At 32.2% G+C, this 26684-nt stretch overlaps 1 protein-coding gene across 1 annotated transcript; it reads left to right on the plus strand.

The window, feature by feature from the left end:
• Nucleotides 1–4418: 4418 nt before the first annotated feature.
• Nucleotides 4419–5664, plus strand: LOC131629684 (F-box/kelch-repeat protein At3g06240-like). Its single transcript, XM_058900462.1, has 2 exons — nucleotides 4419–4540; nucleotides 4817–5664. The coding sequence occupies exons 1-2, from the start codon at nucleotides 4447–4449 to the stop codon at nucleotides 5560–5562; spliced, it is 840 nt and encodes a 279-aa protein (XP_058756445.1). The 5' UTR covers nucleotides 4419–4446; the 3' UTR covers nucleotides 5563–5664.
• Nucleotides 5665–26684: the final 21020 nt, after the last annotated feature.

Below are 26684 nucleotides of genomic sequence, written 5' to 3' on the forward strand. Positions count from 1 at the left end.
GTTCAATAGTAAGAACTGCAATCGTTGGAAGATTCACATGCGTGAGTTATTTGGAGCTCAAGATGTTCTTGATCTCGTCAACGATGGTTATGTTTCCATTACACTTCCAGAATATGGAACTGATGCGCAAAAAAATGCTCAGCGTGACCTGAGGAAGAAAGATCAGAAGGCATTGTTCTTCATCCATCAGTGTATGGATGTGAACGTGTTTAAGAAAATCGTTGATTCGACAACGACGAAGGAGTCGTGGAACACACTGGTCAGATGTTACAATTGTGATGCATCAGTGAAAACGCCGAAGCTTTAGTCCCTGAGAAAGCTGTATGAGAATCTCAATATGAAGAACAACGAGAAGATTTCTGAGTACATTTCTAGAGTGATTCTGATCACTAATGAGATGAAAGCTTGTTAAGAAACCCTTTTTGAACAAGAAATCATTGAGAAGATATTGAGATCGCTGTTGAATGCAGTATAGGGCAAGCAACAGAAAAGATTTGGAAATATTGATCCGGGAATTATCGTCCACAGAGATGGAGAGATGCCATTCAACAGTTTCTACAGTTTCGAGCTTGGGTTTGAATGAGCAAAAAGTAAACAAAGATATAGACAAGAAAAGAATAAACACATTCTTAGAAGAGAAATAACTTATCAGGAATGTAAATATATTCACTCTTCACAAACATACACTTACCAACCCGTTACACTCAACCTACGATACTCATCTATGTCATCACGTATCTCTCACATAAGCGTCCATCTCTGGAGCACAAACGAGATCATCTCACAACTAAGGTTATCTCTAACGCCAAGTCACGAGAACATCCGTATTCTCGCGTCGGCGATCTCTCGCGCGCCGCTCAAACACGAAAGCATTAAGTACAGATACCCACAGTGAATGCTAGCTCTAAATCTATCTCTAGAGTTCAGAACCAACAGATTATCATCCTAGATAAGGATTCAAGAAGTTTATCTCTAAAGCACCCCAAATCCTCAGCATAGAGCAAAAATCCAGAACAACATTAACACAGATTTGTAAAGCAAGTTAAACATAACATTATAATCGGTAAATATACATAAGATTCAAGTAAATATACAAACAAAACCCAACCAAAGAGAAATACACAAAGAAGAAGAGAAATGAACTGAAAATCTCCCGGTTTGTCAGCTCCGTTCGACGCTCAATCCACCCCCGATCATCCTTATGCAACCTCCGAAGTTGTTTTCTAAGCCAATTCTACTCTAAGAATGAAGTTGATGGTGTTGGGACTCAAAAATACCCAAACCATGACCTAAAAATGTGATTTTTGCCCCCTTTTAACGAGCTGCTGTCTTAGCAGGTCCGCTTAGCGGACCCCCTCCGCTCAGCGGACTCAAAATTGCATTCAGACGCTGATTTGCTCCGCTGGAGCTCCGCTCAGCGGACCCCCTCCGCTTAGCGGAGTCTGCTAAAAATCAGATTTTGTTTTCGCCATAACTCGAGAACCGTAACTCCGAATTGCGCCCGGTTCGAAGCGTTGGAAAGCCTATTCAATGCTCTATCCAATAATGAATGAATGGAAACCAAAATGATGATTTTGGTCATCCTTATTTTGAGTCTTTGGAAGTTCGCTTGACGGTGGCTAAGCGGGCTTTCACCGAAATTTCAAAATCGAAGCCGTGCCTTTGACACTTTATTCCTCAAGGCTCCAATAAGCATGAATACCTATAAAAACAAAGGAAAAACTATCAAATGGTATAAAAGTATATGAAAATACAACTATTCACAAAATATACGTATTTATACACAAAACGGGGAATTATTCAAACAGTATTAAAAAAAGTATCAATAAGTGCCACTATTTACATACACAAAATAAGTACATTTTGGCACTTATCAATCGCTTACTCCTCAATTTGATTACATTGTTGTAGCAATTGAACATTCTAAAGATCTGGACACCATGAGAATAGAAGAGCTGCAAAATAGTCTAGAGGCGCAAGAGTTACGCCTGATTGAAAGAACTTCTGAGAAGGAAGTTGAACAAACCCTGAAAGCTTTTTTTGTCAAGAAAGAACAGAAGAATTATTGGTCAGAAGCCAAGAATATACGTGGTGATAGACTCTAGAAGTCATAAACCTCTACTTTTGATGAGAAGAAACATCAGAAGGGAAAGGAGAAGTTTGGCAAGAAGATGGTTCAATTTTACTATTATAAGTAGTTTGGCCATTTTGCTAAAGATTGCTGGTCAAATAAAGGAAGAAAATCAGAAGAAGAAAATATAGCCAAAGGAGATTTTGATGATGAACCTGTGCTATTGATGGCTTCTGAGTCTGATGGAAAGTGTTTAGTAGATTGGTGGTATATGGACATTTGCTGTTCAAATCACTTGACTGGAAATAAACAATGGCTGATAGATTTTGACTCTAGAAGGAGAACAAAGATCAGATATGCTGATGATAAGTACCTTAATCCAGAAGGTATGAGAAATGTCAAAGTTAAAGTGAAGAATGGGAATACTGTTCTGATCAAGGATGTTTGGTATTTTCTTGGAATTTAGAGTAGTCTGATGAGTGTGGGGCAGTTCATTGAGAAAGGTTTCTCAATTGTCATGAGGACAAACTCTTGAAGTTGTATGATTCTAATCAGAAGCAGATTATAGAATATGAACTGAGAAGCAACAAAACATTTAAGGTGAATGTGGAGAAAGCTGAAACAAAATGCTTAGTACAAAAGACGCTGAAGGTGATAGTAAATTGTGGCACAAGAGCTTGGGGGCATTTGAACTACAGAAGCCTAGGGCATTTGAGTTCTAAGAAGCTCGTGCGTGACATTCCGAAGATTGTGAAGCCTGAGAAGTCATGTGAGGTATGCATGAAAGGCAAGTAACTCAAATTGCCATTTGGGTCATAAGTAACCCCAAGAGTAAAACATGCTTTGGGAGTAGTTCGTTCTGACGTGTGTGGACCATTTCCAGAACCTTCACTTGGAGGAAATCGACATTTTTTGTCTTTTGTAGACAAGTTTGCAAGAATGACGTGGGTAACACTCATTAAGTTTAAGCACGAGGTGTTTAAGCATCAAGTCTCAAATCACCAACTCTATCACAAGTCAACATAAACCAAACAACGTTTAAACAGAGAATGAAAACTACCGACCGGGATTTCATGATGGAGGATCTGGCCAGACACACTCTGGTGGTGCTTGCAACTTCGGTTTCGGCTGAACAAAGTGTGGATAGTGTTTCTGGAACGGTGACTCGCGGAGTTGATTCCCTCTTTTCTTGTTCTATTTTTTCGTTTTGGTTTTCTGATGAGTTATTGTTGGGAGGGTGGCAAATGATGAAGAACGGGGGAGCTGTGAATGGAGAAGTCAGATCGAAGGTGGAGGGCATAGATTAGTGGTGAGGAGCAGGCTTTGCCGACAATGGTGTTTTGATGATGGTAATGAGCAACACAACCAGTGGTGATGGTTTAAGGTTTATAGAAAGAAACAAGTGAAGTTTATTTTTGAAACAATATCGTTGATTGCTGAAACAAGTGAATTTGATTTCTGAAATGATTTAATGCTAGCGTGGTAGATGAAATTTTGGGAGGGAGAATTCCCTATTTCGTATGCGAGAAAGGCGTAATAGGGAAAGAAAATATGTCAATAAAAAACAATGTTTTTTTCCTTCAATGGAAAATGAAAAATGAAAAATGAAAAAGTGTAATTTATCCTAATTATTTATAACAATACAATAAATTTATAATTAAGTCTATTAAAAAAATTGATTTGAAAAGTAAATGAAAATACACCATTTTTTAATCAAATTCATATCTTTAAAATTGATATTAATGTCTAAAATAATTATGTCAATTAAAAGTTTTAATTTTTCAAAACAACTTTAATTTATTCTGCGGAATGAATTGCTTTTTAAGTGTTATCATCTCTATAAATAGTTGACTCTGCTTATAAAAAAAAAGTTAAATACGTTTTTAGTCCCTATAAATATGCGACCCTGCATTTTTAGTTCTTATAAAATTTTACTTTAAAGAATGATCCTTATAAAATTATTATGCACTTAATTTCAGTCCCTACTGTCAAACTAATGTGTATTTTAGAATGATTATTTTACAGACATGTTCATAATGTTTTAAAAAATTTCTGGAAAAAAAGAAACTCAAATTTCTAAGTTGAGATTTCCGTTACTTTTATCATTATTTTTTTAAATTTGAAAAATTCATATTTAATTCTTCTCGTTTTAAAAAATTTTAAAACTTGATAAATAAATATTTTATAGTATTCTAAGCATATATAAAAAAATTATTCCAAAATTTACAAATTTAAGGATAATTAAACAGTTTTTAAAATTTTAAAAAATATCGGGAACTGAAATTGCATGCATAAAGATATTTATAGGGACTAAAAACGTATTTAACACTAAAAAAAATATCAGTTCCCCAAAAACAAATGCACTGCAAGGTGAGATGTCGAAGAAGAGCGTTCATCTTCCTCAGGATCTGATCATTGAAATTCTGTTGAGATTGGCTGTGAAGGCTCTTCTGCGATGCAAATGCGTATGTAAGTCATGGTTTTCTCTTATCACTAATTCTGATTTTGCAATTTCACACTTTCAACTTGCGGCTTCACCCACAAATAAAATTCTCCGTTTAGAAAATATTTTGGAAACCCTATCGATTGATTTTAATGCATCGCTTAACCATGAGTCATCGTATGCTTCGCTAAGCCTCGATTTTCTGTCCCCGAAATCATATCCTGAAATTGGAGGTTCCTGCCGAGGGTTTATATTTTTGTATACTTACACAGACTTCCTCTACCTATGGAATCCATCCACAGGTGTCCATAAAACAATACCTGCCTCTCCTATTGTCTTCAACAATTCCAATCTTGACATTTCTCTTTATGGTTTTGCGTATGACCATTCAACTGATGATTACTTGATAATTTTGGCTTCCACCGATCGCCGTTCTTGTGATTATTATCTGGTATCTACTATTATTTACTTTGAGATTTTCTCATTGAGAGCTAATAAGTGGAAACTTACTGAGATTGATTTTCAAGTGATCCTTTACTTTGAATGTGATGCTGAAGTCGGTTTACTCTGGAATGATTCTATTCATTGGACGGCTTATAATGATCATACCAATAGGGATGTTATTATTGCCTTTGATTTCAAGGAAAGCAGAATGTCAGAGATAGCTCTGCCATATGGTTTTCATGGTAACGACTACAATTTGCTGGTACTTGACGGACTCATCAGTGCATGGGTTGTGGAAATGCATATGGTTAAGATATGGGTGATGAAAAAATATGCAGTGCATTCGTCTTGGACTAAGATTCTTGAATTTTCTGTTGATCATGCTTTGCATCGTTCTTTATCCATGGTATGCTTTACAAATTGTGGTGATATAATTGGAAGAGATGAGGAAGGTGGATTGATGAAGTTTAATGACAAAGGACAGCTGCTGGAGCATCACTCTCGTCCCAAGAGCATCGACTCAACATACAGATTCCAAATGCCGTTGTATACAGAGTTGTATACAGAGTCTCTGCTTTCACTCCCATACATAGTATTGCTTTGATGCTGGTAACTCATCCTCTCTGCCTCAAAAGCAGTTAAGTGGAATTACTAATGAATGTTGATTTTACATGATCTTAAATGGTTACTATTTATTTTGTCTTCATTGAGCATGTAGGCTAAATTTTATGGGTAAATTAATAAGAGACAGGGTTTTAAAAAACGATCCGCGACTGCGAAAACGACCGCGACAAAACGGTTTCTGCAAGTGCCGATACCGATACGTTATCACCGTTTTTTATATTAAAGAATAAATTATGGTTAGTTCACACCGCGACTACCACAATCACACCTGTACCGATCGGAATCGCAAAAACCTTTACGCGACTGCGACACGACTGTTACCGTTTTTTAAAACCCTAATAAGAGATATACAACAGAGTTTAAAACCACATTAGAGTTTGAGTTTAAATCCATAAAATCGATTTATAAAATCGATTTATAAGATAAGGGTTGTATAAGTTTTATCCAACTGTTGAAAGTTCACGGAAGATGATGGAGAGGATGCATGGTCCTGGTATGGCATGGAATAATTGCTTAATTTGCCTTTAAATATAGCATTTTTCAACGCTCTTCAAACTTCAAACCTTAGAAAATCAAAATATAATTTTTTTTTGTTTTGACAGCTAATGATATATTTAGTATAATTCGAGTCCATCCTGGCACACTCTTTCTCAGTTTCTCAATAGCACACTTTTTTTCTTCTTTTTTATTTATTTTTTAAAGTGTGTATTCATTTAAATAAATTTTTTTGGTAGATTTAATGTTGTCTCATACAAAAAGTAAGGATATAATGGAAATGCACTGACAGTAATCGTTAATTTTATAAAAATTTGATTTTTTTTTTAAATTAAATATAAAATATTTATTTTTAAGGGTTGTGATGCACTGACCGTATAAAATTTTTTACACTGACAGTGCACTACCTTTAAGTTTAAAAAGTAAAATCATTTACTTAATCCCTACATGAACTACTCTTTTAAAATAATAATTAAGTCTCTGACAACAATTAAAAGAGGGCATATTACATTAGGAAAAAATATTTGGCAGAAAAAATATTTGGCAGACCCGCAACAGGGATTGACGACGTTTTTGAGTGGGCTGGAACGGATGGCAATGAATTTTCTCTCAAGTCTTGCACGGTTAGTTTCAGAAGCCTAGACAACAGCAATGGCCTAGATAGACAACAGCAATGGCCTAGATCATGTAAAAAAAACTGCCCTTTTATTTTTTATGGAAGTTGAAAGCTCCATCTAATATCTGGACGTTCGGGTGGAGGCTTGTGTTTTTTGTGCCACGGAAGACGAATCCACAACACATTTATTCACAAAAGGAATTTGGAATAAAATTGAATCTTGAATTAGCAGTAAGGACGATATTATTGAGAAAGAGTTGAGATTTTTTCTTGTTAATAGTCACAAGATCAAAAAATTAGTTGATAGATTAACAGTAGGATTGATTTGGTTGGCGGTCGTATGGAATCTTTGGGTGATTAGGAATGTTATTATCTTTAACGGTAATACGTTCATATTCGACGATTGTTTTTCCACGGTCATGTTAAATTTTTGAAAGTGGTTTAGTATGTTAATAGCTCATCACATACGTGTAACTTTTATTTTTGGAACATTCTGCCTCTTAACTATATTTCGAGATAAAGGTGTGTCTTGTGTTGCCTCCAAATTGGAGTACTCCTTTTCTTGTATCCGATTTAAGGTTATATATGAATCATTATTTATTAAAAAAACATACATAATTTATTCTTTAATAAAATCACTATTTGTTTCCACGCACCCATTTAGTACGATGTTCAAATTTGCTAGACATAATTCAAATAAGGATTAAAATATTGAAAAGTTGTCCATGCTTCAAGGCAATTTTCAACTAAGTCAAAAACATAGCATGCAAATATTTTGGGCCCTCGCATGCGCCAAAAATGGCGGGTTAGATTGGAATTTTGGATTTGCCGTATAACATCCTATTTTTATTAGATTTCATTTAATTAGGATTATTTGATATTTGATAATTGTTTGTGTGTTTTATTTAATTATTGTTTGAGTGATAATTATTTAATTGTGTGGTAATATGTTATTTAACTAATTAATAAATGGTAGAATTATATTAGAATTAGCTATTGGGCTTAGTTGAATTAGAAATAAGAATAGTGGATGGGTTAAGCCCAATGAGATAATGAGGGTTAGAAGAAGATTTTATGACTTAACCTAAACTAGGAAACGATAGAAATATAGAGAGAAGAGAAAAGAGGCATAGAGAAGAAAAGAGAAGAGGAAGTAGATTCTTGAAGAGGGTGGATTAAGAGCTAGAGGTAAGAGTTAGAATCCAAATTCTTGTAGAATCTATGATCGGGTAATGTGTTTCTGTATGTGCTATCTTCAATCTTTGCAATTTCATGAAAATGTGTAAACCCTAACTTTTGTGCTAATTTATATGGATTTACATGATTAAACATGATTTTGATGAATGTTATGGTTCAATAATGATTAATACTGGTTGTATTTGATGTTTGGAAGTGATTTGGAATAGTGGATTGTGCATTTCGCAGTTCTGAATGTTGCTCTGTTTTTCTGTGAAATTGCAGGTCCGCTTAGCGGACCTAGGATCGCTAAGCGGAGGCTGTTTGTTTTTCAAAAATAAAAGGAGCTCGCTAAGTGGAGCTAAGTTGCTAAGCGGAGTTGCGAAGAGAAAAAGTTACTGTTTTTAGCCGCTTGAAGCGGGGTTATTGAAATTCTAATTCCATAAGCGCGCTTGAGGTCGCTAAGCGGACCGTGTAGTGCAAAACTTTTTCCAAACATTGAAATGTTGTATCTTTTGATCCGTAACTCCTTTTTATGTGTCGTTTGAAGCATATTGAAGCTTAAATAATTGTTTATATGATAGAGTAGGATTGGTTGGCAATTGTTTAATTTAATTATGATTTTAATTGAGAATATCATGTAATTACGTGTGTATGTTATGGATGAATCGTGTATGATCAATGTTCATAAATGCATTATGTGATGCTAATGTCATGAATTATGTGATTTATTGCTAAATGCTAATTGGTGTTGAGAATTGGATTGAATGTCATGTTGTGTAATATTGTGCAAAGTTTTAAAGATGAGATTAGGTAGTTTAAGAGATAGAGATATCGTCTATTTTAGTGTTGATTATGCTTTTTCTTTGTTGTTTAGGTTTAGTGATTCAACATGGGTGGTTTTTTTTTTCTTCTTGTATTGATGAACAAAGGTGTTTTCTGTTGATCAGTGTACTGCTTTTAGTGTATTGGCGGAGCCAGGAGTTTTAGATAGTCTGGGCAAAAAATTTAACTGCAAATTACATGTGACATAATATATAAATAGTCATAAAATGTGCTACATAAGAGAGATGAAACCTAACATGCGAATATTGTGCTAAATAAAATTAGGAGGTAAGTGCCCTCTCCAAGACCTCTTTGCGGTGAATCTTCGAATAATGTCAACATCTTTAATTGACTTGAATATCTCCCACTCGGTGTAACATATCATCAAGTCATTGAACAACAAATTGTTGATCTTGTTGAGCAAATTAGACTTGATAATCCTCATCGCTGAAAAAACTCTTTCAACGGATGTTGTCGACACCGATAATATCAAAGTCAACTCAATGAATTTGTAGACTAATAGAGTACTTAAGGAGAGACTGATGCAGTTGGAATGAGTGTGAACCTGAACTCTCAGAAGATTCTGAGTTATTTAATTTATGAATGAATTTAATTGTCTTAAATTTAATAATAAACTTAACTAAGAAAGAACTTGAGGAGTGCTTACAAACCTCATATCCTTAGTAGAATGTTTTATCAATTAATTTATATAGGGTATATAAAACTATTAGAAATTATAGTAATTAAAAAAAAAAACAAACAGTAGCAAAACAAAATTAAATAAAAATTACATGTTTTCTATTTTTTTAATAAAATAAATAATCTAATAATAATAAAAGAAAATATTTTTCGTGTTTTTTAAAATATTTTTTAACACTAGAATAAATTAAGTAAATTAGACAAAAGACTAAATAAATTAATTCAAATAAACTAAAAGGAACTTGTTTTTGCTTTTATTTATTTTGATTTAAGTATATGCATTAAATATCTTTTGAACTTTTTTTATATATGTTTTAACCAAGCAATACATTCATTTTATAGAATTATCATATTTCATATATGTTTTTTTTTATGATAGTCATAATTAATGATAAAAAATAATACTGACGTTTAGGAATATATATAAGACAAGTGCTATATATTAGGGAAATGTTGACCAGTACTCCAAAAACACTCTTTAAGTAATTAAAATGGTAAGTTTTTTTAAAAATGTGTGTATTTAATCCATTAAAAATGTATTAGAAATTAAAATATTGACTTTTATAAAAAAACAATCTTTATCGAGTATCTTAACGAGTGCCGTGAGGACACTCGTTAGCAAGAACCTCTTTTGTAATTATTGTTTAGTTAATTGGGTTGGGTCTAAATCATTGGTTATTCATAAATAATTAATTGGGTTGGGTCTAAATCATTGATTATTCATTTTTAATTTTCGCACTCTATTTTTATTAGTTTTTCCCCTGATTTTATCTAAAAATTGATCATTAAATTAGAAAGAGTATAAAAAATATAGGGGTTGAGCCCGGGCGCATGCCCGGGCTGGCTGGGCTATAGAACCATTGTATGTTCTGGTTCGGTATGCTTGTAGTGATAAAAAACAAGAAGAATATGATTCTGATATATTTTACATTTACCATATTCTTTATATTTATATTGTTTTATGAACTCTAGGCATGATGAAACATGAAAATTGATAGGCAGAATAGTGAAACTGCAACAAGATTTGACCAGAACTTTGTCATCTTATTGTTGGTGATTTTAGTATCATCAATGCATTTTGGTAGTAATGTGATTTACTATAGGCCAATGCAATTATGCGTTAAGTTTGAAACGAGTTAGGGTAGTGCGGAGTGCACGCTCGTCAAGCCAAACGCGTAATTGAATATGAATAATAGAAACGGGCATAACGTTTCGTTTGAATAGTTGCACCCGTTCCCAACGGACATAACGATTCGTTTGAATAGTTGCACCCGTTCCAACAGACATAACTGTTTTCCGAAAAGGTGTGTCTGTTCGTTTCTATTATTGGTCTCCTATATAAGGAGTCTTTTGGTCTCGATTTGATATACGAAATTACAGACTTCCTCTCTACATTCTGATCTGTTCTCCATTGTCAGAAACAGATTGTTCTTCAAGAATTATCCCCGCAAAGATTTCGTGAACCCAGACAAAGAATAGGGTCGAAATACTTTGTTCGGAAAGTGAACAAACACGATTCTTGAAGATATCCAGGATTATCACACCAAAATCTAACAAACGAACAAAGTATTCTTTTTGATAATCATGGCTGGAGGAGGAAGCACCGTCAAGGAGATGACTAAAAGTTTCAGAAAATTAGACAAGTTTCAAGGATAATTTACATATGGTGAACACACGAAAAATTTACATCATAAACCGGGTACGTTTTATTATTTCTTATTAAAATTAAAACACCGTAAAAAATTATGATATCAAGTATGTTTTATTGTTTCTCGTATGTATTATGAAAATGATAGTATCCATATTCTGTGTTAAAAATAATGGTTATATATATGTTAATGTGGAATGTTGTGTTGGTACTGTACAAAAATCGTTATCATAGATATACTATATTCCATGGGCTGATATAAAAGACTGAATGAGTATCGTAATGCATCCGCGTAAATATGACGTATATCTTAAAAGGTGGTCTTGATTCAAATATGTATATATAAGATAATTAGGCAGGATTCCAAAGGTTTTCAATATGAATCGTTGCATTGTTAGTGTATCATGAAAGGTAGCCTTAATTCAAATACACTCACTATAACATTATATAATATATATTTTTTCATATCTATGTTAATACGTGATTCTGTATATGGAATGAAACCTTTTTATGAAGCAATATATCTCAATAAAGCAGGAACAATAAAATTTATATAGTGATATACGTGAGATGTAAATATCATGAGATGGATATATCTATTTAGTTCATGATCCTCATTATGCATGAAATTCAATTCAAGATTTGAAAGGTATAATTAAAGTTGAGTTTTCGGTATGATAAACATATATGTTCTGTATTGGTTTTGTGAAATACGAATTTTATTTTCTTCACGTGTAAGAAATTCGATGGATGGCATGTTCTATGGATTGAAATGTATGAATAATATAATTAATTTGGGGATTATATGTGAAAAATATGTCTGTGTTTAATGAAAACTATTATTATAAAACACAGAATATTTAAAGATAGATTCAGATTTATGACTTATATAAAATTCTGAATTTGGAGGTAACTATTGAATTTAGAGATGTGAAATTTTGAAAACCTTATTAAGGAGGATAATAAATTCGAGATTCTCACTAATGAAGAACCTCGTGAGGAAGATTCTCCATCAATTGTTGAAACACAAAGTTTGTCCGTAATTGTTGAAAACAACTCGAACTTATAATAAGCAGGAAGTCTGAAAGACTAAGGATCTAGAGCCGAACAAAATAGATTCTCGACTTATTTTTTCTTTCCTAATTAAAGGAAATAGTGAGAATTTTGTTCGTAAGATTTCGATTATTCTTCAAGTGAAAGATGTTCCTTAGACTTACAATGAAGAAGTAACTTCAAGAGACTTCTCTTGGAATAATGTTATTATCCAAGATGAAATTGATTCAACAATGTCAAACCATACTTGGTTGGATGCAAGTGAGTGTTTAGAAGGAAGTATCATAAAGATGGTACACTAAACACCTACAAGTCTAGACATTTGGGTATTAGACATAGTATGATTAGGTAATTAATCATGAATGGGGTGATATCTATTGAGTTTGTTCGATCGCAACAAAACTTAGCTGACCACTTGACGAAGGGGTTAGCAAGAGACTTAGTGAAGAAGTCGGTAATTGGGATGGTATTAAAGTCCATTTAAATCTATTAGTTATGGTATACCCAATTCCCTTCTAATACAACGTTAGAAGCAGAATTCAATGTGGAAAGATCATAGTTAAAGATTGGAGCAATTGTGTTTATCTTCCAAGGTAAGTGCTCAGACCTGCAAGTGATGGCTAGGTTGAAGTATATCTTCTTAATGGTTCTTTTGAAAAATTGCAAATGCAGGTGCAAGATTAAAAGGATCACCTATGTGAGCATGAAGTTTTGCCGCTTCAAGAAGCTTGGACTTGGCTTCCTATATGCTTATTAATGGATAAGGACACATGGCTTGTAAAGTGTCAAGTATGAATAGTAGAGTATTGTAAGAAACATATGTGTACTATATCTTTAGATATTCAAATGGATTGACGGGTTCAATCATTATGACACCCCGATTTTCGAATATTTGGAATGTGTATTTGTACTAAGATGAAAATTCAATCGTAAGACATTTTCTTCTATGCATTTGTTTGATCGTTATACCTGTAAAGTAAATCAAGGATTATACTAAAATGGGGGGAGTTTGTTGGTGATTTTAGTATCATCAATGCATTTTGGTAGTAATGTGATTTACTATAGGCCAATGCAATTATGCGTTAAGTTTGAAACGAGTTAGGGTAGTGCGGAGTGCACGCTCGTCAAGCCAAACGCGTAATTGAATATGAATAATAGAAACGGGCATAATGTTTCGTTTGAATAGTTGCACCCGTTCCCAACGGACATAACGATTCGTTTGAATAGTTGCACCCGTTCCAACAGACATAACTGTTTTCCGAAAAGGTGTGTCTGTTCGTTTCTATTATTGGTCTCCTATATAAGGAGTCTTTTGGTCTCGATTTGATATACGAAATTACAGACTTCCTCTCTACATTCTGATCTGTTCTCCATTGTCAGAAACAGATTGTTCTTCAAGAATTATCCCCGCAAAGATTTCGTGAACCCAGACAAAGAATAGGGTCGAAATACTTTGTTCGGAAAGTGAACAAACACGATTCTTGAAGATATCCAGGATTATCATACCATATATCTAACACTTATTTTATTTCATCATTATGTTTTATATTTTTATAGAATTTTATTTTATAGCTATATCAACATTAGCAATTTATTTCCTTCCAGAATTTTATCGGGTTTTAAGATTTGATACATAATTTATTGAATTTAAAGCTGTTTTTTTTAATAGGCAATGAAATTCACTAAAAGCTGGTAAATTCTAGTTGATCGTGGATGTCATGTTATTGCATGCAATGTTTAATTTAGTCTATTCTTTTTTTTTTTTTTGAAATCAAGAAATATATTATAAATCACCAATCATTCGAAATTACACCAAAAAGAAACCAAAACAAGAAAATTACAGACCGATTGAAACTTAACTTAAGTAAAACAATGGGTTATTGCTAAACTCGAAGAAGTTATAATTGGAATGATTAATTTTCCCGATATACGACCACCTCCACACAAGAGCCTTGCAACTCCAAACCACATCCCTCGAAGTCCACGAGCCGTTGTTAAAGACTATGTCGTTCCTACGCATCCAAAGGCTCCATAAAATAGCTAACCAAACGGTACCAACTTTTCCTCTTTTGACTTTCCTAGACCGGCAATAAGAGCTCCAATATATATATAAAATCCTCCTTGAAATCTAAACCTCTTTTAAAAGGTAAATCAATCCACTCGGCCATCTCCCTCCACACGATACTGGCATTTTGACAAGATAAGAACGAGTGTAAAAGGGATTTGTTCCAAACGGCACAAAAAACACAATCAAGACTCGCGGTATGAGCAATGATACCTTTAGACAAAAGAGAATCCTTCGTCAGAACTTTGTTGATGAAACATCTCCAACCAAAGGCCTTTACTTTCAAAGGAACATCTACCTTCCATATATCTAAGAAAGCCGAATCAGAACGGTTGGCCGGACCATAAGGAACCAAAAAACTACAAAGAAGATTGTAGCAAGAAGCAACGGTGTACACTCCATCCTTTTGGAGCCTCCACACAGTCGAATCCGCTTGGGATTCCACCAACCTAACGTCGGTAAGCAACAGAGACAGATTGTTAAAATCATTCTCCAAACTAGCAGCACAATACAGGATATGAGCCGCTTGAGAATTGGCTGCAACATTCTGAGCATTAGCTTCCTGCAGTCTCAACAAACCATTGGTATCCTGAGCCGTGGCAGCAACACTCAGAACTGTGACAACATTTCTCGGACCAGCAGCACCATTCACATTTCCAGCAGCAGATACAGCTTCTCTCGGAACAACAGTAGGGCCTAAAAAGTGAATAGCGAGAATGCCCAAGTCTCCCCAATTCCAAGCCCCGTCAATCCACCCACCCAAAGCACCAAATGAAACATGTTGTAACAAACATATCTTGTATAAATTCGAGAAAAGATCCTTCAATGGGCCGACTTCCATCCAATGAGATTTCCAAAATGAAATATTTTGACCATCTCCAACCTGAAAATGAAAATTGTTAGTAAAAAAATTCTCCGGTAACTCTTTCCCCAATAAGGATAAATCCGCCCACCACACCGATGATTTCCTTTCCTTCTTGACGTTAACATAATCACAACTCAACTTGAGATTCACATCCTCATACCGAGCTTTTAACATTTTATACCATAATTCATTAGATGCACCGAAAATCCTCCAATTCCATTTCAAGAGAAGCGCTTTATTAAATTGATCCAACCTTCTAGATCCAAGACCGCCTTTCTCCTCCGGGAGGCACAAGTCATTCCACTTCACCCAATGCATCTTCCTTTTCTCTTTCAACCCTCCCCATAAAAAGTTACTTTGAATCTTGTTAAACTCCGCAATAACCTTCTTAGGGGCTTTGTAGAAAGAAAGAGTAAAAATAGCCAAGCTACTTAAAACCGACTTTATAAGAGTTATCCTCCCTCCAAAACTAAGCCACCGCCCTTTCCAAGAATTCAATATCCTCGTAACATTATCCAAGAGAGGATTCCAAGTAGAAAATCTCCTAGGATTTGAACCAATAAGAATACCGAGAAATTTGAATTCCTTCTCCTCCTCCCTACAATTAAGGAAATGAGTAGCAACCCATAAAGTGCGAATTAATGTTAACCCCAATCAACTTGCTCTTATGGAAATTAATACTAAGACCCGATACCGTTTCAAAACTCCGTAAAACCGCCTTAATGGCCCAAAGATGGTTCCAACTCCCATCACCTACTAAAAGCATGTCATCGACAAATTGAAGAATATCAATGAAGCATTTCCCATTTACATTAAACCCTACAAAGTCCCCATTATCGATCGCTCTTCCAACCAAAGCCTTCAACCCCTCTGCCACTATCACAAAAAGAAAGGGAGAGATAGGATCTCCTTGACGAAGCCCCCTTTCCACCAAAAATTCCTTCGTTGGGCTACCATTAATAATCACCGACATCTTGCTAGAAAACACAATAGCCTCCATCCACCTCATCCACACATTCCCGAAACCCATCCTACGCATCATGTACCTAAGAAAGCTCTAACTCACTTTGTCATACGCCTTTTCAAAATCTACTTTAAAGAGAAGGCACTCCTTTCCATCCTTATTCGCGAAATCAACCAACTCGTTAGCAATTAACACTCCATCCGTCATTTGCCTACCCGGAACAAAAGCACTTTGACAATTAGAAATGATGGAAGGAAGAACTTTCTTGTAAATGCTCCCCACGAGGCAAATAGGCCGGTACTCATCTAAAGATAAAGGACTTACTATTTTTCAGAATTAGAGCAAGGAAAGAAGATGTGATACATTTGGACAACACGGCTCCGGAGAAAAAACTATTGAAACAAGCTAGAACATCTTCTTTATGGAAAAACCAACACTTCTTAATAAAAAGAAGAGAAAAGCCATCCGGTCCCATGCTTTTATTTCCATCACAACTCCACACCGCCTCTTTAATTTCTTCAATCGAAAAAGGAGCTTCGATCGACAAAGATTGTTCCTCACTCAAAGAATTAAAAGCAACTCCATCCAACAAAGGTCTTTCAATACAATCCTCTTTGTATTTGCTTTCAAAATGAGACTTCACCATATCCTTCACGTCATCAACCGAATTAACAACTCCTCCGTTGGAATTTAAAGAGCAAATATGGTTTCTACGTCTCCTCTCCTTTACAACATTATGGAAAAACCTACTATTAACATCTCCATCATTTAACCATTTCAACCTACTTTTTTGAATAAGCATGTTCTTCTTTAACTTAAGATTAAACCAAATATTCTTGGAAGCTTTAACCTTTTTGAGATGAACCTCTTCCTCCCAAAAATCCCTATCCTCCCATTCATTCAAATCCTTCACATTCTCCTCAATCTCCAAGTCTATCTTACCGAAAACATTTTTTCCCACCATTTCAATCTCTCCTTAAGTAACCGAAATTTCTCCTTCAAAACAAAATCTCCTCTCCTGTGCACAATGATCTCTCCCCACTCCTTCTTAACAAAATCAAGGAAATTCTTGTCATTAAACCATTCATTATTGAATTTGAATGGTTTTGGGCCCCAATCTTCTTTGTCAATCATCAACCAAACCGGGCAATAATCGGATACATCTCTCAACCCAATCCATTGGCCAACAACACCCTAAGACGAGATAATAGAGTTGGAAACTAAAAATCTATCGATTCTAATTTTTTATTTTCCATCCCCACTAAACCAAGAAAACCTATTTCCTTTGCAAGGAACATCAATTAGACCGGTTTCATCAATAAAATCCGAAAATTCCCTCCATTCCAAAGTGCTACTTCTAGAAGAAACACCGCTTCTCTCACTTTGTTTTTTCACCGCGTTAAAGTCTCCCCCCTATAATCCAATCACCGTCTTGATATTTGTTTTTCAACTCAATCAACCGAGACCATAAAATACGCTTAAGAGCCATGGAGCAAGCGGAGTACACATTGACAATATAGTAACAATTTCCTTTCCACAAAACTTTTGAACCAAGGAACCCCGGGCCCCTAAAACTAGCAAAAAACAGTGATCGTTTGAGTTCTCCAAATGGACAACAATCCCCCCAAGAGTCCTTCCGAACCAGTAACAGAGAAGTCTATCTCGTCCCCCCCCCCCCCACATGCTTCTAACCATTGAAACCGTTATCTCTTTCAATTTTGTTTCTTGACCAAGAAAGAAATCTGCCCTTCCTGTTGATATCAAGCTTCTAATTTTTTTTCTTTCAATAAGACTACCTCCCCCCTAACATTAAGGCTCCCAATAATCATTTAAGACAATTCATAAGCGCCTTCCTTCCATCGATACCTTAATCTCCCCTATATTGCCCCTCCATACTCAAAGGTTTCTTTAGAACATCCTTCCGATTTTGATCAATAAAGACACCCAACTTAGCCATTTCCTTACTCATCCTATCATCACTACTCTTACCAAAATTGGAGAGAGTTCTATTATTACATTTATCAATGTCAGAATCAACCGGATGAAAAGCAGAAGAGACAGAATCAGTTTGGTCGTTGGTACTGTAAGAAACTGCTAAAGAATGAGAAACAGGGTTAAAAGCAAAAACCTGTTTTGGACCCCCCTCGCGACCGGTTTATCCTTCAAGTGACTCTTGGGCTTGAGTAGAAAAGAGGTCTTACCAGGCCCAACAGAAGATCCGGTATGGGCCCCACCCAAGTCGTTTAAATATTTAAAAAGGGGCTTTTTCTTGATACCCATATTTTTATTCAAAACTCCATCCTCCTCACTTAAAGCACTAGACCGAAAAATTTTCTCTCTCCTTGTAACATGTTTCTGAAACGGCTTCTGAAGAATTGGTCCCACCAATCTTTTTTGAAGAAACATCATTAAACTTTGGATATTTCTGCATGGATAAGGTATGTTCAGAAGAAATCTCTTCCACGTGATTCTGAATTGCCAATTCCTTCCTTTTTAGGTCAAGAATTTCCTGAATAGCTTTATCAAAGGAAGAACCCTCTACTCTACTAGCTGACTCTAATATAAAGTTTTTATTTTCCCTAGGAAAATCATGATTCTTTCTGTCCCTTCCATGCCCTTTGCCGTGTGAAACTATCTCATCTCCGCCGTTCCTATCCTGCTCCGTCTTTCCCGTTCCACCGCCGCAATCCTGCATATCTTTATCATCCGAATCATAGAGATCTCCAAAGTCTCATCACCTTCATACCCCCTAGCTTCACTTTCTCTGCGAGATTCATAATCGGAATTTGATGAAGAGTTTGAAACTTGTGTCGATTCTGCGGCCTTCTTTTCCAAAATCCTCAGCGGTCCATACATATCTTCGCGTAAAAACAGAGTGAATCTTTCTCCATCAATAGAAACAACCAACTGCTCTTTTAAAGTGAAGTTGAAGGGGACTCTTATCATAATCCTTGTTATGTCCATGTTGATAGCATCTCTAGTGTGTTCATCTATGCATATAAACGAGCCAAACAGGTTAGCTATTTTTTCAAAGAAATCAAAACTCCATGCTTGACAAGGTACTCCGTACAAACGCAACCACATCACCCTCTCAGTATCAACAATTTTCGGATGCCAAGGACTGATGCTTTTGAACCACTGCTTCCACCACCATTCTCCTTCAGTTAAGAGTTCTTGAATAATTCCTTCTTCCAAGCAGACAAAGGTTTACCCCTAAAGGATGAACTTTAATAGCAAAGAAACCCTCTATCTCCAAATGTGTTTGAATATTGTAAGATTCACCTGAGAAAAGGACCTCACCAATGAAAGCATTCTTCCACTTTTCCTTGATCTCAGGGGATGAATTGAAACTTAGCTCAGAGCTCACTTCGACAGCAGTACTCAAAGGCTCTCTTCCCTGTACAGCATCAACGAAGGAAGCAGATTTATCCACTCTTCTATTTGGGTTCCCCGGATTCACCTCCCTTCTGATTCCACCATGGTTATGTTGCTTGGAATCTCCCCTTACTTGTGCTTGTCCCCTTTCCCTACATCCCTGACTTCTCTCACAAACCTAGGTTGGTTTACATGAATTTTTCTTCCATCAATGAGAATGTTATCGAGTTTCACAGCTAATAACCTCTCTTCCCTCACTTCTTTAAATCTCGCAAACCCGAAACGTTTTCCGAATTTATTACGTTTGGGAGGAATCACCACCTCAACTGCCTCTCCCACACAACTAAAGAGTTTGAAAATATCCACCGCCCTACACCTCTCCGGAAAATCCGAGAAGTAAAAAGAAGATATAATCTCCCCTTCTCCCACCTGCATACCACCATACAGAAACGAATCCCATCTTGAAGAAATATGCTTGAAATTTCTCTTCTCAGCTCTCCGCCATTCCATATTGCGCGCAGAAGAAGAAGAAGAAGCAGGCTAGAGAGAAGGGAGAGAGCCAAACAGTTTCTCTCTCATCGGAGTATTAACTTTCTAACAACTTTAGGGTTTATAAAAGAGTGAATCTAAACTTGTATTTGGTTGGTTTATGATATTAATAAACACCTATAAGATTATAGTGATTTTTCTATAAAAAAAAAGTTTCTATCAAGATCTGATCTAAAGCTTAATAGTTCCAAATGAATTAAGTTTTTTTAGGGGAAATAAATTGTACTAGTTACGATAGAGTTTGATTTCATATTAAAATAGCTAACAAAACACACTCTTTCAGCAGCATGCTGAAAACTACATGCACAAAAAATCTATCTCTTATAGACTTAAGACAAACTATTGCTATTAAAAACAGTAACCTATCATTTTTCATTCTTAAAGTTTAACGATATATATTGGATTCAGAATTCAAACTATTGCTATTAAAAACAGTAACATTCTTAAAGTTTAACGATATATATTGGATTGAGAATTCAAACTATTGCTATTAAAAATAGTAACCTATCATTTTTCATTCTTAAAGTTTAACGATATATATTGGATTGGGAATTCAAAATATTTGACGAGGTTATCTATCATATAAGAAAAGTCTCCCTTTTCTTGATGATTGAGACTGTCCACAACTCTTCTGCCTTCCAAGTCCTCCACCTTCCACATTCCAAAACGGTTTTATCATTACTATATATAACCGATCATACTTTCACATTCTCTATCATGTTCATCAAATCTAATCGTGGAAAATTTGGTTTATACAAACCGATATTTAACATTTGTTCCTTTCTTTTCTTTTCATTTCATGATAGAAAATATCTTTCATGTTATTTGCATGTTGAATTTGTAGTGTATCATTCTATAGTACCAATTGGCGTTACTCCATAGTATATGGTTCGTTTTTTTTACGTGGGTTGTATCCAATTCCTATTTTCTATTCTTTTAGTAACAATTTAAATATTGTCCTAATCCATGTGTTTTGGATTTTTTTCTGGTGCAGACAGTAGCAAACATCGTCCATACGATTCGTTTGAAATAAATATTCTTCTTTGATTGCCCTGAAAATTTGAGCAGTAGAAGTAGAAATCAAGTTAGCTGGTGTCAATATACAATGGAGAATCTGCTTGAAATTACTGGGTTATGCTTGCGCAAGTTTTGTCGAAATTGTAGATATTACCATATGTAAATAACATGATATTTTATATTAATTCATAGAATAAACTTTAATTTTTTATATTTTAAGTGCAAATGTTAATAAATAAATCTCATAGATTGATTGATTGATTTTATGTTTGAGTGATATTTATATTAAATCTTAATAATTATCGAAATTGTAGATATTATAATATGTAAATAAGATAATATTTTATATTAATTCATAGAACTAAAGAATATTTTAGTTATTTCAAATTAAGAAATTAAGTTTATCAACATATATAAAGTTAGTTTTATAAAATATTATTGATATTTATTTATTGTAAGGTCAAACAAAACAAAAAATAAAGATATAATATAATAAAATATTACAAATTAAAAATGTATACATAATTTTGAGATGTATAAGAAAATAGAATCAAAGAATAAAGAAAAAAACAGTATATTTTTTTAGGTAAATAAAGAGTACGTTTTGAAATGAAAAGACATAAATCATTTACCTATAAAAAAAATTAAATATCATAATCATCTTTAATTGATTGCAACTTTAATTTTTGATTTAATCTGATTGCAACTTTTGATTTATTATTTTGATTTTTCATTTAATGTGATTGCAATTTTTAACTTCTTATCCATAATAGTCCAAGCATTATGGTCGATTTGAATGTGATTTTAAAGAATGGCTTGTTGAAATAATGAAGCAGCGCACCTATTTTGTTGATATGGAAATAATTGGTATATTATTGCAAATTTTAATAAATAAATTTCATTGATTAATTGATTTTATGTTTGAGTGATATTTATATTAAATCTTAGTAATTATAAAAATTATAGATATTATAATATATAAATAACATAATATTGTATATTAATTCATAGAACTAAAGAATATTTTAGTTAGGTCAAATTAAAAAATTAAGTTTATCAATATATATATATATATATATATATATATATATATATATATATATATATATATATATATATAATTTATAAAGTTAGTTTTATAAAATATTATTGATATTTATTTATTGTAAGCTCGAACAAAACAAAAAAAATAAAGATAGAATAAAATAAAATAAAAATATTACAAATTAAAAATATATACATAATTTTGAAATGTATAAGAAAATAGAATCAAAGAATAAATAAAAAAAAGTACATTTTTTTAGGTAAATAAAGAGTTTAGAATGAAAAGACATAAATCATTTACCTATAAAAAAGTTAAATATCATAATTACCTTTAGAAATCATTGATTGATTGATTGCAACTTTTAATTTATGATTTAATGCATGTGATTGCAACTTTTGATTTCTTATTCTTTTAGTACTTACAATTGCAATATGTATTTTTAAATTATTAGATTTGAGAAAATATTGTACTTTTATATCTTACAAAATTATACTGTTTTTACAATATTGTATGATTTACCTAAAAAAGATATAATTTTGAGAAAATATTGTACTTTTGTATGATTTACCTAAAAATATCTAATTTTATAAGATATAAAAGCCTTTTTAACTACCCATACGTTAAAATCATTACGTTGGGAATAATTTAATTGGTATAAAATAAATACGTTACAAATATATTTCGTACTCCAATTATATTGAAGTTGTATCACCAAAAATTGAGTGAATCAAATTATCATTAAAATTGAACTCTTCTTTCTCGTTTTACGAGTGGTACAAGTTACCGCTTATTTGCTTCACGAATTTGTAATTTGTCCGATTGGGTTGCACCCCTAGTGTGATTTCGTAATCAATTGCTTATTGAAAAAAAGAGCGTTGCTCTTTAACGCGAAAAGTATTTCGTGAATGCAAAGCGAATCTTCCACATAATCTATATTTGCTCATATAAATAATTGTTTTTTTCTGAATGATTGTTTCTATATTATTATAATTTATTATTAAAAAATAAGACAAATAGCCATTCTTTACAGTATCTACTACTGCCTTGCTCCACTTGCAAGATCTACTACTGTCTTGCTTCACCGTCACCGCATGTCAACAAAAAGCCATTCTTTATCTAAGAAGAAGCTGGAAGGAAATTATAAGAGATGAGTGAATCACTTATACATAATTCAGTCCAAAAACTAAATTAAATTGAATTTTAATCTTATAGTATGTAAGTTTCGCTTGGAAGACAATCAAGTTAAACTCTGTGATTTAGTTCAGTTAGATTTGCATGAAAAAATACGGTTTCGTTAAAATTCACGAAATAAATTTTTGTGACATTAATCATTTCCCTGAAAAAAATTATCATTAAAAATTAATAAAAATAATTTATCTCGCTTGATTTCATTCAAAATTATTTAATAGAAACTTTCCAAAATAATGAATTTATCAACATACTTTTGAAACCAAATTTCATATGGTTAGAAGATTTCTAACATCTCATTTAACAAAAGGATAAATATTATTAGATACATATTTTAATAAAGTGTTTTAGACATATCATTCCTTTTATATATTTTATGAATTTTTTTGATAAAAAATGCATAATTATTATTATAAAAATAAAGTATATTTTCAAAATATTTAAAATACAACATGTGTCATTGTCATTCTCTGTATAGAAAAACTAACTACTATTTTCTATTTTCACTTTAATAAGATTTCTTACTAATACTACTAAATTATTTAAAATATAAAATCTGAAAGTATATATATATATATATATATATATATATATATATATATATATATATATATATATATATATATATATATATATATATATATATATATATATATATATATATATATATTAATGAAATTTTTTAGAGATTACTAAATAAAATAAATATATTAGATCTATTGACTATTTTATTTAAAAACATATTTAAAAATAACTATGGGTGTTAATAACCATAAATAATCGAATGAAACATAAGTACTATATGAATAAAACATAAGTAATGTATGAATAAATAGTAATAGAATGAAACATAAGTAATATATGAATAAATAATATCAAAATTGTATGATATTTTTTATTAATCATACAATTTGTTTGTCATTTATAAAATTTAAAATTTTAACTGGACAAGTTCATCAATAATCAATATATATATTTATCTATATATAATATAATATAATTGAAATATTACCATTAAAACTTTAATGGGGTCAATTCTATCCAAATACAAAAAAATATATTACGGATACACACGGATAATTATATGGTACACGCATATTGTATTGATATTAATACATTTAATTAAATGTTGAATAATAGCGAGAATAAGTTTATAATTGATTTAAATAGTCTTATAAATAATTCCAAAACAAAAATATTTATATATATATATAAGAATAATTAACTATTGATTCAAATATTTTTATATATGGAATAATATATTTGATTTGTAAATTGAGTTTAATCAATTATATTAAATATTTATTAATAATTGTATTATATAATTTGATAGAATACTTCTTCATTATAATTTGTCAATTTAAGATTTTTGTTATTATAAACTATTTTAATTATCATCAAATATTTTTAAACAACGTTAAAATTAATTTATTTTTGTTTTAAAAATATCATCAAAATATTGAATATTAATAGAAACATGAAGTTACTGATAAAAAAAATTAAATATTAACGGGAACATGTAGTTATTAATCAAAATATTGAATATTAATTGTTTTTTTAATATTAATGGGTACACGAAGTTACTAATCAAAATATTGAATATTAAAGGCAATATTAAATTACTGTTCAAAATATTAAATTTATTGAATATTAAGGGAAACATGAAGTTACTGATAAAAAATGGCATGTTAACGAGAGCATAAAGTTACTGATCAAAATATTGAATATTAACGAGAACACGGAGTTATTGATCAAACTATTGAATATTAACGGGAAAATAAAGTTATTGATCAAACTATATTGAATATTAATGGAGACATGAAGTTATTAATCAAAATATTGAATATTAACGAGAACATGAAGTTAGTAATCAAAATATTGAATATTAACGTGAGTATTAAATTACAGAGCAAAGTATATAATATTAACGGGAACATGGAGTTACTGCTAAAAATATTGAATAATAACGGAAAAATGGCGTTATTAATCAAACTATTGAATATTAACATGAACAAATTTGGAATATTAACGGAAACACGAAGTTAGTGATCAAAATAATGAATATTAACGGGAACATGAAGTTATTAATCAAAATATTAAATTTTAACGGGAACATGAAGTTACTGAACAAAATATTGAATATCAACGAGAACACGAAGTTACTGATCAAAATATTAAATATTAAGCGGAACATGAACTTACTGGTCAAAATATTGAATATTAACGGGAAATGAAGTTTATTGATCAAAATATTGAATATTACCGGGAACACGGAGTTAATGATCAAAATATTGAATATTAACGGGAGGACGGAGTTATTGATTAAAATATTAAATATTAACGGGAGCACAAAGTTAATGATCAAAATTTTGAATATTATCGGAAGCATTAAGTTATTGATCCAAATTTTAAAATTTAACGGAAACAAATTTTGAATATTAACGGGAACACGAAGTTACTGATCAAAATAATAAATATTGACGGGAACACGGAGTTATTGACAAAATATTAAATAGTAACAGGAACACGAAGTTACTGATAAATTTTTGAATATTAACAGAAACATTAAGTTACTGATAATTTTTTTGAATATTAACGGAAACGAATTTGGAATATTAACCGGAACACGAACTTATTGATCAAAATAATGAATATTAACGGGAACAAAGAGTTAATGATCAAAATAATGAATATTAACAAGAACATGAAGTTATTGATCAAAATATTGAAAATTAAGGGGAATAAATTTGAAATATTAACGGGAATACGAAGTTACTTATCAAAAAAATGAATATTAACTGGAACATGAAGTAACTGGTCAAAGTATTTTCCTATTAATTATGTATTTTGAATGAATCATTATAATAAATGGAATTTGTAGTGGTTTCTCATTGGCCTACAAGAGAGCTGATAGTTTGAGATTTGGCTGATAGTTTGTAGTTATAATTGAGCCAAAATAATTAATTTTCTCCTTAGCTTGCCAAAAATAATCGATTCTCCTTAGCTAATAGTTTGAGATTGGGCTACTAGTTTGTAGTTTAATCAATTATATTAAATAGTTATCACTAATTGAATTATATAATTTGATTGAATATTTCTTCATTATAATTTGTGAATTTGCGATTTTAAAAATTTTTCGTCATTATAATTTGTCAAATAAAATATTACTATTTTTATAACTTTTTCAATTTTACCCAAAACTTAATCTTTTACTAATATCTTTTATTTTTCTCAATCACAATGCGCGAAAACGACGGGGGCACCCGTGCGAACGCACGGATAAGACACTAGTTTATGATAAACAAAATTTGTAGCATTCAATCAAAACTTTTAAAAGTTCAAAAATAATTGTGGTATCAATTAAAACAGTCCCCTTTTTGAAATATTTTTTAATTAAAAATAGACATACTAACCATATTAATTGTTCAGGATCACGGCTATGACTGACCCATCGTCGATAAGTTAAAATAGTTTAATATTTATTTTAACTTTTTTAAGAGTAAAACCGTAGATAAGTTAAAA

This window comes from Vicia villosa, unplaced genomic scaffold (assembly GCF_029867415.1).
Source record: "Vicia villosa cultivar HV-30 ecotype Madison, WI unplaced genomic scaffold, Vvil1.0 ctg.000591F_1_1_2_unsc, whole genome shotgun sequence".
Taxonomy (NCBI): domain Eukaryota; kingdom Viridiplantae; phylum Streptophyta; class Magnoliopsida; order Fabales; family Fabaceae; genus Vicia; species Vicia villosa.